General features: G+C 65.6%; 1 protein-coding gene across 2 annotated transcripts in view; it reads left to right on the forward strand.

The window, feature by feature from the left end:
* Positions 1-15,042, forward strand: part of COL9A3 (collagen type IX alpha 3 chain) — a 25,017-nt gene continuing 9,975 nt past the window's right edge. Inside the window, exons 1-24 of one of the 2 annotated variants that reach the window (XM_001150788.8) lie at positions 1-110; positions 535-603; positions 1,488-1,523; positions 2,188-2,259; positions 2,923-2,976; positions 4,175-4,210; positions 4,501-4,524; positions 4,751-4,804; positions 5,098-5,151; positions 5,564-5,605; positions 7,609-7,665; positions 8,132-8,185; positions 8,911-8,964; positions 9,297-9,350; positions 9,860-9,913; positions 10,511-10,564; positions 11,194-11,247; positions 12,035-12,088; positions 12,194-12,247; positions 12,768-12,812; positions 12,947-13,000; positions 13,085-13,138; positions 13,911-13,964; positions 14,068-14,139. In XM_001150788.8, the coding sequence (XP_001150788.3) occupies positions 33-110; positions 535-603; positions 1,488-1,523; positions 2,188-2,259; positions 2,923-2,976; positions 4,175-4,210; positions 4,501-4,524; positions 4,751-4,804; positions 5,098-5,151; positions 5,564-5,605; positions 7,609-7,665; positions 8,132-8,185; positions 8,911-8,964; positions 9,297-9,350; positions 9,860-9,913; positions 10,511-10,564; positions 11,194-11,247; positions 12,035-12,088; positions 12,194-12,247; positions 12,768-12,812; positions 12,947-13,000; positions 13,085-13,138; positions 13,911-13,964; positions 14,068-14,139 (1,287 nt within the window). In that variant the 5' untranslated portion in view covers positions 1-32. The other variant, XM_024352134.3, reaches the window with a different exon arrangement.

Genomic DNA, 15,042 nt, shown 5'->3' on the forward strand with positions numbered 1-15,042 from the left:
CGCCGCCGCCGCAGCTCAGACTCCGCTCAGCCATGGCCCGGCCGCGCGCGTTCGCCCCGCTCCTGCTCCTGCTCCTGCTCGGGGAGCTCCTGGCGGCCGCCGGGGCGCAGGTGAGCGCGAGCTCCGGGCTCTGAGGCTGGACGTGGAGCCGCGACCGTCCCAGCCCCGAACCCGCCACTCCGGGGTGCCCGGCGCAGCCTCGACGCCCCCAGCCCGTGTCGCCGTCGGGGCGCGGAGTCGCCAGCGCCTCGGGATGAGCCCCGTCTGGCCGTGTCCTCGATGGGTCCTCGCTGGCCCGGGTCGGCCGGCGCCGCCGCCTCCTCTGGGAGCACAAGGAGGCCTTTGTTCCCGCCGCCGGAGGGAGGCGGGGGACACACTGCGCGGGGGCGCCGGGCTCCGCCCGAGGCTTTGGGTCTCACCGGGGAGAGCGGCGGTCGTCGCAGGCCCCGGAGCCGCTCGGGACCCCGGAGGAGGGGACGCCGGGTCAGGCCCACGGGGGCACCTGCGCTCCTTAATGAGTTTTCTCCGTTTCAGAAAGTGGGACTCCCAGGCCCCCCCGGCCCCCCAGGGCCGCCCGGGAAGCCCGGCCAGGACGGCATTGACGTGAGTTTGGGGGTGGGGAGGGCCCCGAGCGCTCTGGGGTTCTGGCTCTGGCCCCCACCTCCCTGAGCTCCCCGGCCTGATGGAGAGAAAACCAGGCCCCACCTCCCAGAGCCGGGGTGACATCAGGGGGCAGCCAGTGCCTTCGCGGGACGGGGGTGGCCCTGCGGGGACTGCTGGTGGGTAGGGGTGGAGGGTGTCATGTGGTGATCCTCCACCCAGAATGCCGGCACTGAGGTGTGTGTCTCTGGGTCCCCTGAGGGGCCCGTGCCCCTGTGTTCGGGGTTCTGGCCTCTGTGGCTGAAGTGGGGGGAGGCACGTCCTTCGGGTGGATGGGGGCCGGGGGTCTTGTTGGAGGCTGCTGGGCTCTGGAGCCAGCCATGGAGGGGGCTTAGGAGCCGACTCAGTCCTGAGATGATGTCCCCTACGGGTATCTCAGGACTGGTGTGGGCCAAGCAGCAGGAGGAGGCGGCTGAAATTCTACAGTTGTGCCTCCCTCGGAGGGACCGTCTGGGGTGAACCTCCCCATGTGACCACCACCAGGGCAGGGGTCCCCTCAGGGCCTGTCCACGCTGTGTGGTCCCCGTGGAGGGCTGTGGAGGGCTGCACCAAGAGCCCCCCATGACCCACCCTCTGCCCCCCTGCCCAGCTCAGCCTCAATGGCCACAGCCTCCTTCCAGTCTGTCCAGTTCACCCCTTTGCCCAGCGCTGCCCCACACGTAGGAGGGTGCCCTCTAGGTAGGGATCGGGGGCTCAGGGGCCCCTTTTGTCTGCTGGGGCTGGGCCTCTGGGGCTGATTTGGAGGCCAGCGCTGCTCTTTTCCCCGAGGCGGGGTTCTTGAGGGACCCCTGATTTTCAGGGTTACATGTGGGTGTCTTTCCTCACAGGGAGAAGCTGGTCCTCCAGGTCTGCCTGGGCCCCCGGTGAGTGTCCCTGGCTGGGGAGACAGCCTTTTTCCAGTCTGGAGAGAAAGGGGGAACTCAGAACAGAGGGGTCATTGATATCCTGTCTCATCCTGCCTGAGCCCGGGTTGAGGGGAGGCCTCAGAGGGCTTGGAGCAGGCCTGGAGCCAGCGGGGCGGGAGGGGAGTGTGTGGGCTCAGCCTCTGCATGTTCAGGGCAGGGCCTGGCTTTGAAGCTTTCTTTGGACCAGCGCCAGGCAGGCCGGGGCCGGGGCTGGTACAGCCCTTCAGGTTCCCCAGGCCTGAGGTCACCTGGAGCCCTCCCACCTTCTTCAGCTCCAGGGGTTGAGGGTCCTGGGGCTCAGAGCCCTGTCTGGGCCCTCTGGGGGTCCGACAGAGATGCCTGCTGGCCCTTAGCCAGGGAGGCCAAGGTGACCAGACGAAGGTCTTACAGATGCCACTGAGGGATGGGGCGGGCAGCCTTCCTGGGCCAGCAAGGTGTGGGCAAGCAGGACACACGTGCTCCAGCTGAGCCGGGTCTGCCAGACAGCAGGGAGGACCCAGGAGAGGGGCCCATCCCGTATGGCTGGGTTGGGGGGAAGTGGAAAGCATTTTGCTTCATTACTGAAGGCCTGGGCTCCAGGCCAGACCCCGCCTTCACATCTCTGCCCTTTCCTCCTACACAGGGACCAAAGGGGGCCCCAGGAAAGCCGGGGAAACCAGGAGAGGCCGGGCTGCCGGGACTGCCGGGTGTGGATGTGAGTGCACCTGCCCCTCCCCGCCATGCCCCACTACCTGCTCCGGGTCCCTGGAGGAGTCCAGCCTTAATTGCTGTTGTCCAGCTGGGCCTGCTCAGGCGGGAAGCCCAGTCCTGAGAGAAGTCTCCAGAAGTCCCCAACAGGGGTCCTTTGGCCTTCATCCCAGACGCCACTAGCATCTGGCAGGGGACAGAGCCAGCCCAGTGGAGTCGGAAGTCCCGCCAGCCCTCCTTGCTTGTCCAGGAATGAGTGCCCATTGTCAGGACCTTCTGCCCACTGCTGGCCGGCCCCTGTGAGCCCCAGGCTGGCCTCACTTAGTCATCATGGGCTCCAGGCCTGGCCCCAGGGCCACTGGAGTTTTGTTCGGAGGAAGCCGGGCCTGAGAAGTGAGCTGTCCAGTCCTGCTAGGTTGGTCCCCGAGGCCTGACTACAGCAGGTGCCTCCGTTGCTGGCTTCCCGCTGGCTGCCCCCTCCCTCCTCCCAGAGCCTCTGGCTACAGCAGGCAGACAGTGGACAGGGCCAAGAGAGGAGGCTGCCAACCTAAGGGTCTTCTATGCCTCTCTGGACTCACCAAGGGAAGGGTCCGTGCTTCCATTTTTGCCTGGGGGGTGGCATGTGCTTCCCATGTGGCCCCTCGAGCTCGCCCTCGGCCTCTTTCCCCAGGGTCTGACTGGGCGAGATGGACCCCCTGGACCCAAGGGTGCCCCTGGGGAACGGGTAAGTGCCTGCGCCGAACCCAGTGGCTTTGGTTCAGAGGTGAGGTCCCCTGGCCACCTCTGGCCGCTCTGTATCCACAAGGCCAAGGAGCTGGTAGTTCCAAGGACAGCTGCCCTGCCCATGCCTGGGGTGGAGGGGCAGAAGGGCAGGGTGCCAAGTGGCCAGTCCTCTGTGCCTGCCTCCCTGCCTCACCTCCACGTATGGTCAGAGTTGTCCTGGTATCCAGACCATGGCAGGGAGAAGGGGGATGGTTTGGGGGAACCCACCCCAGGTGCCTCCTCAGAATGTCCCTGAAGCCCCCAGGGCCCCGGGCAGACCACCACCAGGGACCCCCGGGCACGCAGCCTGCAGAGTCCCCTGTGCCTGCCTGTTGGACACTGAATCCTTTACCCTGACAGAGCGGCACCACCACCCAAGGGTGCCTTTCTCCCCTTGTGGCTTCTGAGTACAAACCCGAAGCCAGCATTATCTCTTTGGCTTCATAAGACGTGGCTGTCAGCCAAGCGGGTGCCACTGGCCCCAGGCGCAAAGCATCACAGAGGGCAGGAAGGCTGGGCTGGGGACACGAGGACACAGCCCTGCCCTTGGGACCCTTGGGAACTTGTCAGGCATGAGGCGGATTCTGAGCTGAAAACAGGAGGGAAATAGTAGCTGCTGGCAGCCGAGTCCGTGGTGCCCAGGGGTGTGGGGTGGGCTGGTCCCCAGGCTTTCAGGAGGGGCCTCCAGCCTTAGCACGGGGGCCGTGCGTGCCGTCCAGGGAATGAGGCATTTCAGGCAGCAGGGGCCAGACAGGGCCCAGAGGGTGTGGAGGGCAGATAGGGCCTGGCTGCCCAAGGCTCTGGGGCTCGCTGACGTGGGCGGGGGCTGAGGACTCAGCAGGCTCCGTGGGTGGGTTATCGGGAGGGCTTCCTGGTGGAGACAGGCACCCGGGGTCACTTCAGTGCCTCTCAGCCCCGCCTCAGGTTGCACCTTCTTGCGGCGAGCGCTGGGACTCTGGTGCCATCTGTCTCCAGCAGCTCCCCAGGACGGCAAAGACCCTCCAGATCAAGAGGGCTCAGAGGCCCTGCCCCTCTGTGAAGTGGGGACTTGGACCCTGTTGTCCTGGGAGTTGGAGTTGTGACGTCACACTTCAGAGGGAGGGGATTGGGTTTGCAAATAGAGGCCCAGCCCAACCTAGACGCCTGCTTTCCTCCCACAGGGAAGTCTGGGACCCCCGGGGCCGCCCGGGCTGGGGGTGAGTATGGAGTGTGGTCCTCTCCTCTCCATGGGAGTTTGGGGAGCTGGAGAGCCTGGTCTAAATGGGGTGGCCTCCAGGAATCCCAGGGACCATCCCTGGCCCTCTCATCTGCAGCCTCTCCGGAGGCTGGTGCCTGGATGGGGTCCTGGTGCCCTCTCTGGGCTGGGACCAGACACCCATCCCTGGAACCGCCCTTTCCCCGGGACCCACCTGAGCCATCTTAGGGAGGGGTGAGGCGCAGCCCTTCTTGTGCCTGGCAGGCTCTGACCCCATGTTTGGCTTTGCAGGGCAAAGGCCTCCCTGGACCCCCCGTGAGTACTGACAACCCTTGGGGCCCTGAGCAAGCACGCAAGTCCCGAGAGCCTGCCAGGCTGGGATGTCCCAAACCGTGCCTGGGGGTGGGGCTTCTCAGGGGCAGCCATCTGACCACCCCATGCTTGGAGCCCCTCTCCCTTCGGAGGCGGCACACCAACCCTGGGTGGGGATCCTCCGGGCTTCCGGGTGCAGACCTCCCCACCTCTCTTTACTTCCCTCCAGGGAGAGGCAGGAGTGAGCGGCCCCCCAGGTGGGATCGGCCTCCGCGGCCCCCCGGTGAGTGGCTGTCCCAGACCCCCTCAGAGTGTGCTCACCTGTGGCCTCCACCCCCAGACTCAACAGCCAGGGGCTCCCTTCCCCTCTCCCTTTTCCCTTTCTCCCCCACCCCCACCTTGGTGGGTGTTGGTAGAAGCCCTGGCCAATGATCCAGACCCGACCTCAGGACGCAGACACCAGCACAGGCCGTGGGAGTGGGGGCAGCTGGGCGTGTCCACCTCCCTGGGAGAAGCCGGGCACCTCACTCAGGTGGGGGCTGGTCCCACTCTGTCTAAGTCATACCCCCTCCCCAGGGACCTTCTGGACTCCCCGGCCTCCCTGGCCCCCCAGGACCTCCCGGACCCCCTGTAAGTACTGGGCAGAGGCTCTAAGAAGTGCTGGGCATGGACTAGGACACTGGGTTGGACCCTCCCCAGGCTCCATGCCCCTCCGAGATCTCCTAACCCTAACTTGGCCACTCCCAGGAACAGTCAATGGTGGGGGCAGCGGCTGTGGCTAGGCCAGCCAACTTGGGGATGGTCAGGACTCAGGTCCCATGGCCACCCTGCCCCAAGGACAGGTGGATTCTGTCATTGTCACATGCCCTGTGGGTGGGCCAGCAGCTCCCAGCACTGGCCACTTGGGGGACAGGATGAAGGGTCTCCAAGTCCCCTGGTGGATGGGGAAGGTTGTGGTCCGTCAGAGAGTGGGTGGGTGGGTTGGGTGGCTGCAGGTGGCTGGGGAGGGCGGGAGAATGTCAGCTGTCTCTTTTTGTCTTAGGGACACCCAGGAGTCCTCCCTGAAGGCGTTACTGACCTTCAGGTAGGCACTTGAAGCCATTTGTTAAGGGTGCTGGGGGGTGCCTACCTTGCGGGGAGGGGGTCTGGCCTGGAGAGGGGCTTGTCCATACTGGCAAGAAGGCAGGGCCCGAGCCCTCCCTGGGGACAGGAGCTCAGAGCAGACAGCTCGGGCACAACCTGGCAGAGAGGCTGGCTGGGACCTCCCCCTCCCCCTTCCCACCCTCCTCACCACCGTCTAGACCTGCACTGTCCCTCACGAAGCCACCAGGCGCACGGAGCTGTGCAAATGTAATGAATCACAATCATATCACAGAGCCATCCAGCTCCCCTGCGTCATCCGCAGAGGGCGCCCTTGGCCACAGATGGCGACAGAACTGGAGTCTGGGACCCACCTTTATCTTGATCTTTGAGCCTTGTCATTTGCCTGAAAAGAAAACAGGGTCAGGTCAGGCGCAGCGGCTCAGGCCTGTAATCCCAGCACTTTGGGAGGCCCAGACAGGAGGATCGCTTAAGCTCAGGAGTTTGAGACCAGCCTGGGCAACATAGTGAGATCTTTGTGTCTACAAAAAATTGTTAAAGTAGCCAGACGTGGTGGCGTGCCTGTTGTCCCAGCTACTTGGATGGCTGTGGTGGGAGGATCACTTGAGCCCAGGAGGCAGAGGTTGCAGTGTGCTGTGATCAAGCCACTGCACTCCAGCGTAAGCAGCCAAGCTCAAGCCTGTCTCAAAAAAATGAAGAGGAAAGAAAATGGGCTTCGGAGGCCACGGATCCATCTCTCCTCTCTGTTTGGCCGTCCGTGGTGGCAGTCAGCACCTTGTTTCCATACAGAGGTTTGATAGTTTTGAAGGGAAAAGCTCGGCCCACTCTGACCTCACCACTGACGGCTGTCTACCAGCCTCTCTCCTCACCCCACCCCGGGGCCTAGGTGCCTGGCCAGCCTGTGTCCCAGAAGGGAGGCTTTAGGGAACCTTCCAGAATGTGGTGCGTGGTTGGGCCCCCGATCATGGGCTGAGTGGGGTGGGGGCTGAAGATACAGGTCTGCACCCTTGGCCTGGCCTGCCCATTGCAGCTGTAGGATAATCTAGAAGCAGCCCTGGGTTTCCTGAGCATCAGGCCTGTTGCCTGGGCTCACTGCGTCCCTCCTAAAAGCCCCATGCCGAGCACATTCCTGTGCTGAGGATGGGCCCGACCTGAGGCTGCTGCAAGTCCCCCTACAGTGCCGGCCGGGGCTGTGCTGAATGGCTGCTTTGATAGCCAGTGTCTGCCGTGGGGCCGGCTGCTCCATGCAGCCCCTGCTGCACTTGGCCAGTGCTGAAGGAGACCCTGTCTGTGTCCTGTCCCAGTGCCATCACCTGTACGGAGTGGCCTCCTGGGGTCCCGTCACCTGTATGGAGTGGCCTCCTGGGGTCCCGTCACTGTGTAGAGTGGCCTCCTGGGGTCCTGTCACCGAGAGTGTCCCGTCACCCGCCCAGAGTGGCCTCCCGGGGCCCCGTCACCCACGCGGAGTGGCCTCCTGGGGTCCCGTCATCTGTGCAGAGTGGCCTCCTGGGGTCCCGTCACTGTGTGGAGTGGCCTCCTGGGGTCCTGTCACCCAGAGTGGCCTCCCGGGGCCCCGTCACCCACGCGGAGTGGCCTCCTGGGGTCCCGTCATCTGTGCGGAGTGGCCTCCTGGGGTCCCGTCATCTGTGCGGAGTGGCCTCCTGGGGTCCCGTCACTGATGCGGAGTGGCCTCCTGGGGTCCCGTCACTGATGCGGAGTGGCCTCCTGGGGTCCCGTCACTGTGTGGAGTGGCCTCCTGGGGTCCTGTCACCCAGAGTGTCCCGTCACCCACGCGGAGTGGCCTCCCGGGGCCCCGTCACCCACGCGGAGTGGCCTCCTGGGGTCCCGTCATCTGTGCGGAGTGGCCTCCCGGGGTCCCGTCACCGTGCAGAGTGGCCTCCCTGGGGTCCTGCGGGCACTGACCTCTGCATCAGACATCCTGCTCTGTTTGGCTGGGAGGGGTCTGACTGCTCTGTTTTCCGACAGTGCCCAAGTATCTGCCCGCCAGGTCCCCCAGGGCCCCCTGGAATGCCAGGGTTCAAGGTGAGTCACGGGTGACTGGGACCCAAGCACCACCCTGTGCTGGGCAGGAGGCAGCTGGGCTCCCATGGGGCTGTGGAGGTGGCAGGTCCAGAAAGCTGGACCCTGGTTCCAGGGTTGCCCCAGGAAGAAAGCTAGGCCAGCCTCCTGGTCCCGCCTTCAGCACCCCAGTGACACGCTGATGTGGCCAGGCTGGGACTGGCCATAGGCATCAGAGACTGTGGGGGAGAGCTAGCCTCAAGCTCCCACCCCAGCCCAGCCCTGGCCCGCTCCTGACCGCAGAGCGCCCTCATGTGGGTCCTAGCGCCTCGCAGGCCTCAGTTTCCCCATGAGGGCCCAGACCCACAGTCCTGTGCGCTGCCGTGTGGCGGGCCCTGGGCTGACTGACCCTGCAGGCCTCACTTCAGTGTTGCCAGGGAGGGGGTGTCGGGGGGTCTGGGTGGGGCAGTGACCCCATATTTGCTTGCAGGGACCCACTGGCTACAAAGGCGAGCAGGGGGAAGTCGGCAAGGATGGCGAGAAGGTAAAGCTGCCGCACAGCGGCTGGGGAGGAGCTGGGGACTGGAGGCTGGGCTTGGGCGGGAGGGAGGGGCTGGGGGCTGGGCTCCGGCGGGAGGGAGGGGCTGGGCTCAGGTGGTGGGGAGGGACCGTTTCATGGGTGCACCTGCACTGGCACCTACTGTGCCTGTCTTCCAGACAGGGCCTGGCTGGTCAGAGCTGGGTGATTTAGGCAGGGTCCCTGGACAGACCCCGTCCTGCCTGGTCTCGCTGTGGAAGCTCCCTGGTTTGTGTCTGTGGCCGGGGCGAGGGGCATCTGTGAGGATGGCTGGCTTTAGCCTGTAGCCTCCCCTCACCTGTGGCCGCTGTCCATGGAGGGTGTCTGTCCATGATCACCTGCAGGCCAGGGGACCAGGTCTGGGATGCCCTTTAGCATGGCTGGAGCGATCAGATGAGGAGACCCCAGGTGCACATCAGAGGGGTCCCTGCTTGGCCACGAGGAGGGGCCTGGACAGGGCTGAAGGGCCTTGTGGGAACAGTGACCACGGACCCAGGCCCAGCAGGGCGAGGCCACCGAGACTCGCTGCTCTGGAACTGTGGGCAAGTGTCCCCTTCACAGAGCCTCCAAGGCCCAACTGTGAAGGGGGCAACACCCCCAGCTGCTTGGGCTTGAGTAGGGTGACTGGAGGCACCGAAAGGTGCAAGGAGAGCCAGACTGGGCCGCTGACCACCCTATCCCCTCTGTTTCAGGGTGACCCTGGCCCCCCTGGGCCCGCCGGCCTCCCGGGCAGCGTGGGGCTGCAGGTGAGGCTAGGAAGGGGTAAGGATGGTGGGATGGGAACTCAGCCCACAGAGTGATCAAGCCCTGCACATATCTACCCCCGAGGGGGCCAGCTCCGGCTGGGGGTGTTTGGCCAATACCTAGGCACAGGAGCGCGACCTGGCTGGGGGTCCCACCTCTGCCAAGGCTGCTGACCTCAAGGCTGGTGCCCTCTCCCTCTGGGGGACCTGAGCTGAGGCTGAGGGCTCATGGAAGACACCAGGGCTCCCAGGGGTACCCCGAGGGCCTTGGCCCTGGGTGCTCCCCGGGGTGGAGGTGCAGCCCCAGTCTCTGCATCTGTGCCTCTCTCCCGCAGGGTCCCCGGGGATTACGAGGACTGCCAGGGCCACTCGGGCCCCCTGGGGACCGGGTAAGTCCTGCAGCCCCTAGTGGGGGCCGGCCAGGTGGCTGGGGGCCTGGTTGTCTGCACCTCCAGACTTCAGATGGGCCCCGTGAGTGACACTCTGAAGCCGCCGGCACCCTGGTTCTGGCCATTGCCGCTGTGGCGCAGGCCTTGCTCTGGGCCCCTGTTCTCGCATGTGCCTGGGCGAGAGCTGACAGTCGGCGCTCACTGATGCCCGCACGCGGTCCCAGGCTGCTGTGAGGGCTGTTCACGCGTGTGCCCAGGCGAGGGCTGATGAACTCTGCTCGCTGACACCCATACACATGGTCCCAGGCTGCTGTGAGGGCTGTTGTGGCTTAGGCCAGAGCAGGAGGGGAAGCAGGGATTTGGAGACTACTAGGTGGCATCTTGGGGGAACTTGCTGGGGAGCCCTAGAGGAAGGGCTGCTTGTGTCTGGGCCGCCCCTGAGGGAGCACTGGGGGGATGCCAGCCAGGCCTCAGACAAGAGGACCCCGGATCCCCTCTCTCCTCTGCAGGGTCCCATCGGGTTCCGAGGGCCGCCTGGGATCCCAGGAGCGCCTGGGAAAGCGGTACGTGTGTCAGTGGACGGTGGGCGCCATGCCTCGTGACCTCTCTCCCCTTTCCCTCTGCTCCTCTCAGACGCCCCCAGCCCCACTGGGGCCCCTCTTCTGTGGCTGAGCTGTTCCCTGGACACCCTGGGAGGGCTTGTGGCATGGGTACGGGGGTGCTTACCAATGGAATCCATTCTTTGTGAGACATTCGCCTCCTTTCTGGTTCTGGACGTGGAATGAGGGGTCACCATCGTCCCTCTGGCACCTCCAGCCATCTCTGACCACTCCTGGAGGGCCCAGGCCTGGAGGGGCCCCCGTCCCACTCTCTGACCACTCCTGGAGAGCTGTCCCCTGCCCAGGCCTGGAGGGGCCCCCGTCCCACTCTCCGACCACTCCTGGAGGGCTGTCCCCCGCCCGGACCTGGAGGGGCCCCCGTCCCACTCTCTGACCACTCCTCGAGGGCTGTCCCCCGCCCGGGCCTGGAGGGGCCCCCGTCCCACTCTCTGACCACTCCTGGAGGGCTGTCCCCCGCCCGGGCCTGGAGGGGCCCCCGTCCCACTCTCCGACCATCTCCATGGTGTTAACTCTGTCCCTGCCCCACCTCATCCTTTCCAGGGTGACCGAGGCGAGAGGGGCCCAGAAGGGTTCCGCGGCCCCAAGGGTGACCTTGTAAGTGAGAAGGAAGTTGGTTCCCTGGGTCCTTATGTGGAAGAACCCAATTTCCCTCCTGACTCGTGCTGGGGAGGGGGACACACTTGGGAGTGAGACTGCAAGGGGCTGCCCTGGGTGGGCCTGGGGGTGCGTGGGGGTGAGCCTGACCCTGGAGGGCCCCAGCTCTCTCCCTGGCCCCAGCCGTTCTCCCAGAGCCACATGGGAGCTCTGTGGCCCCCTGCAGAGCAGCCCACGGGCCGGGTGGAGGGACCAGGCTCCAGGGCTTGGATCCTGCCCCCAGAGAAAACGGCTCTCGGGTTGAGCAAGTGAACATAAGGAAAGTCCAGAGGCAGCCAAGCGTTCCAGGAGTGGAACTGAAGTGACCGTCCCCAGACTGGTCAGCCTCCACACCTCCCTCGACCGAGCCCTGGCAGCCGGAGTGCAGGGAGCCGCCGTGCCGTCCTGCAGCATCCGTGGATCCAAACACAGTTTTCTCCATGCACCCACAGGCCCCAGGGTGGTGGTCGGGGGTGGCCCCTGCCGCTGCCCACCATAGCAACTTGGTGTCCCCGAGCAGCTGGCCGGGGAATGCGTGAGGCCGTCTGGGAAGAGACTGCCACTGCTTCTGTCACTTGTGTGTCCTCTAGGGCAGACCTGGTCCCAAGGGAACCCCCGGAGTGGCGGGGCCAAGCGGAGAGCCGGTGAGTGCACGTGGCTGCTCATGGAATGCTCCTCCCCCGGGTCCTGGGTATGTACAGGTGGAGATGGCATTCAGAAGGGCTGGAGCTCAGTGCCCTCTGCTGTGGCCATCTTGAAATCCGGGTTAACGGTGGAACAGCCCCGCAGCCCCACACATTTCTCTCTTGCCCAGAGCCTCACGAGTGTGCAGGAGTAGGGGCCTCAGGCGGGTTTACCTGCATGGAGGACACGGGAAGTAAGGGTGGGTGGGTAGCACCACTGGGCAGAGGTGGGCACTCCCGGGGTCCCGGGCACCCGTGCGGGCACCTTCCTTCCTGCTGGGTGCCCACCCTCAGCCCAGACCTGAGCTCCCTTCTAGCCCCTCGTGTTGCCTCTGCCCCGGAGTAGTGCCCTGTCTTGGGACACCCAGCAGTTGGCTGTGTCCTGATTCCAAAACCAGTCCAGGGTGGACGAGGCAGGCCTGGCTCCCAAGCCTCAGTTTCCCCACCGTAAAATGAGCCAGAACCAAACTTCCTTAGGGCACCATGATGTGCCTGGTGGACGAGGCCTCGGGCGTCAGCACCGCATCAGCACCGCCTCTGCCACCCACCCGCACCCCTCGCCTGTGTGGTCACCGAGGCAGCACTGGTTGCCACACGGCCACCCTGGTCATGAAACCAGATAACTGCCAGGGTGTGGGGGCAGACACAGTTTTAGGTTGATTGGGAAGGAGGCTGCCCCCAGGGCGGGACTGTAGAGGGGGGGAGGGGGGCCACTGCCCAACGGGCCTTATGCATCCCTTGTCCCCAGGGCATGCCGGGCAAGGACGGCCAGAATGGCGTGCCAGGACTCGATGGCCAGAAGGTTGGCATGGGGCTCAGGGTGTGACGGGAGGGAGGGGGCTGGAGGGGAGTTCGGCCTCCCGAGGCCTCAGCCTCCCCTTCCGCACCCCAATCTCTGTCCTCACAGGGAGAGGCTGGTCGCAACGGTGCTCCGGGAGAGAAGGGCCCCAACGGGCTGCCGGTGAGTGCCTGGCGGGTGGGGCCAGCCTGGGGCGCCACAGCTTCTGCCTGCCCAGTGGCCCATGTTAGGCTGGGTGGGTTGGTCGCTGTAGGGCCGACTCCCTGTGAGGGGTTCTGGGGCCTGTGTCCATCAGGGCCTGGCACAACCCCTGGTGCCCAGTGGGTGCTGTGGACGGTTGCCTGTGTGTTTGCATGTGTGTGCTTATTCGTGTGTACATGGGACATGTGTGAACGTGTTGATGGCCATCCCTGGATGCCGTGCGGTCATCACCCCCATGGGCTCTGCATCCAAGGCCAGGGAAGCTGTCAAAGCCGCACCTCAGGTCCACAAGGCTGGGAGAAGTCGGCCCTGCCTTTGGGTGCACTCACTCTGGCCCCTGCACCCTGCCTGCATGCACGCCCCTGGGTGCTGCTGCCGGCGTGCACGCCCCTGGGTGCTGCTGCCGGCGTGCACGCCCCTGGGTGCTGCTGCCGGCGTGCAATGTGACTGGTAGCCCTGACCGCAAGCTCTCTCCTGGCAGGGCCTCCCCGGACGAGCGGGGTCCAAAGGCGAGAAGGGAGAACGGGTATGTGGCCGCAGCCGCAGCCGCTTTCTCTCTGGGAGGGGAGGCGAGGGGCCGGGAGGCAAGGGGCCGGGGAGCCAGCGACCTGGCCCCAGTGCAGGTGTAGGCAGGCACTCACAGCTCTCCTTCCTCTACAGGGCAGAGCTGGGGAGCTGGGTGAGGCCGGCCCCTCTGGAGAGCCAGGCGTCCCTGTGAGTATCTGTGGCACCCCAGACCCCTCCCCATCCAGCCTGTGTGCAGACCCTGCCCTGACACCCTCCTTCCTTTCCCTGTAGGGAGATGCTGGCATGCCTGGGGAGCGCGGCGAGGCTGGCCACCGGGGCTCAGCGGTGAGTGCAGGGACATGGCCCGGGGTCGGGGGTTAGCACTGAGCCGTTGGCACGTGGCCCCAGTTTCTGAGCAGGCCGGGGTGGCATTTGGTTGCCTTGATGGGCCAGGCCCACAAAAGCCTAGGATGCCAGGAGGTGTGGGGCCCCACCTTCTTGTCCCTCACCCACTGGGAGATGGTTGGGGCCAGGCCAGAGCTGCCCTGTTTCCTTCTTGTCCCTCACCCGCTGGGAGACGGTCGGGGCCAGGCCGGAGCTGCCCTGTTTCCTTCTTGCCCCTCACCCGCTGGGAGACGGTCAGGGCCAGGCCAGAGCTGCCCTGTTTCCTTCTTGCCCCTCACCCGCTGGGAGACGGTCGGGGCCAGGCCGGAGCTGCCCTGTTTCCTTCTTGCCCCTCACCCGCTGGGAGACGGTCGGGGCCAGGCCGGAGCTGCCCTGTTTTCAAGCCTTCTATGCTGAGCCCAGCCTTGTACCCCCATAGACTGAGATAATGACAGCACCAGCCATAGGGCCCTGGTAGGGGGAGCCATGGGCATGGGTGCCTGGCCCCGAGTCTAGCCTGACAAATTGGGTCCAGGGCACGCCTGAGTTCTGAGACCCCCTAAACTGCCCTGGGAGGTAGCCCTGCCTCTGTCCCCAGCAACCCAGCCAGGTGGCTTAGAACCGGCTCCTGTGTCCACCCACTCTGGGGGAAGGCTGAGCCAGGCTCCCTGGGACCTCTTGGGGACTCCTCGAACCCTGAGACATCCGCTCACACCTCACCTTTGTCTTCCAGGGGGCCCTCGGCCCACAAGGCCCTCCCGGAGCCCCTGGTGTCCGAGGCTTCCAGGTGGGTGAGGTTGGGGCAAGGGCCTGGCACGGGGGGCGGCACACCCAGACGGGCCAGACCCGACAGGGTATGGGCACTGACGAGCCAGGACTTCCTTCCCCAGGGCCGGAAGGGCAGCATGGGAGACCCCGGCCTTCCAGGCCCCCAGGGCCTCCGAGGTGACGTGGGCGACCGGGTAAGTGGCCCTCTCAGCAGGAAGCTCCCCTGCACCCCCTCTACCCCTGTACCCCCTCTACCCCTGTACCACAGTCCCCCACCCCCCACCACAGTCCCCCAACCCCACCACAGTCCCCACCCCCCACCACAGTCCCCCAACCCCCACCACAGTCCCCCAACCCCCACCACAGTCCCCCACCCCCCACCACAGTCTCCACCCCCCACCCCGGTCCCCCACCCCCCACCCCGGTCCCCCACCCCCACCACGGTCCCCCACCCCCACCACGGTCCCCCAACCCCCCACCACGGTCCCCCAACCCCCCACCACGGTCCCCCAACCCCCACCACGGTCCCCTGGGACGCAGACAGGGAGAGGCCCTCGCAGCTCCCAGTGGGAAATCTGGCCATGGGCAGTGTCTCCCTGCGTGGCGGAGGCAGTGGCATCAGGGCCCTGACTGTGGCGCCTTTGGCCCCTCTGACCTTCCACGTGGTGTTCCTTGTGGGTGGGAGACTGCGGGAGCCTGGGCCGCTCTGCCTCCTGCCCTGCGTAGACGCCTGGCGGGACCTGCACACGGTCAGTGTTCATTCCTCAAGATTGGCGTGGAGGCTGAGGCTCAAGAGCCATGCCTGCTCCCGCCTAGCTGGTGTCTGCGGAGGCGCCGTTGACAGAGGATCACGTTGCTATAAAATAGGTTTGAACACCATGTCCCAAGTGACTGTAACGGTCACAGCTTATACCTCGTCAAGACTTTTTCCTGCTGGTCTTGCAGCAGCTGCAGCGTTAGCTCCTTGGGGGTCCGGGCAGAAGAGGGGCATGGCCTACCCAGGGCCCCAGCTCACTGGAAGGAGCCTGTGGGTCTGGTCTGGGCCCCAGCCACGCTCCACCAGGTCCTTGGGGACCTCGTGTGCCTGCTGTGGCCGC

The sequence above is a fragment of the Pan troglodytes genome, chromosome 21 (assembly GCF_028858775.2).
Source record: "Pan troglodytes isolate AG18354 chromosome 21, NHGRI_mPanTro3-v2.0_pri, whole genome shotgun sequence".
Taxonomy (NCBI): Eukaryota; Metazoa; Chordata; class Mammalia; order Primates; family Hominidae; genus Pan; species Pan troglodytes.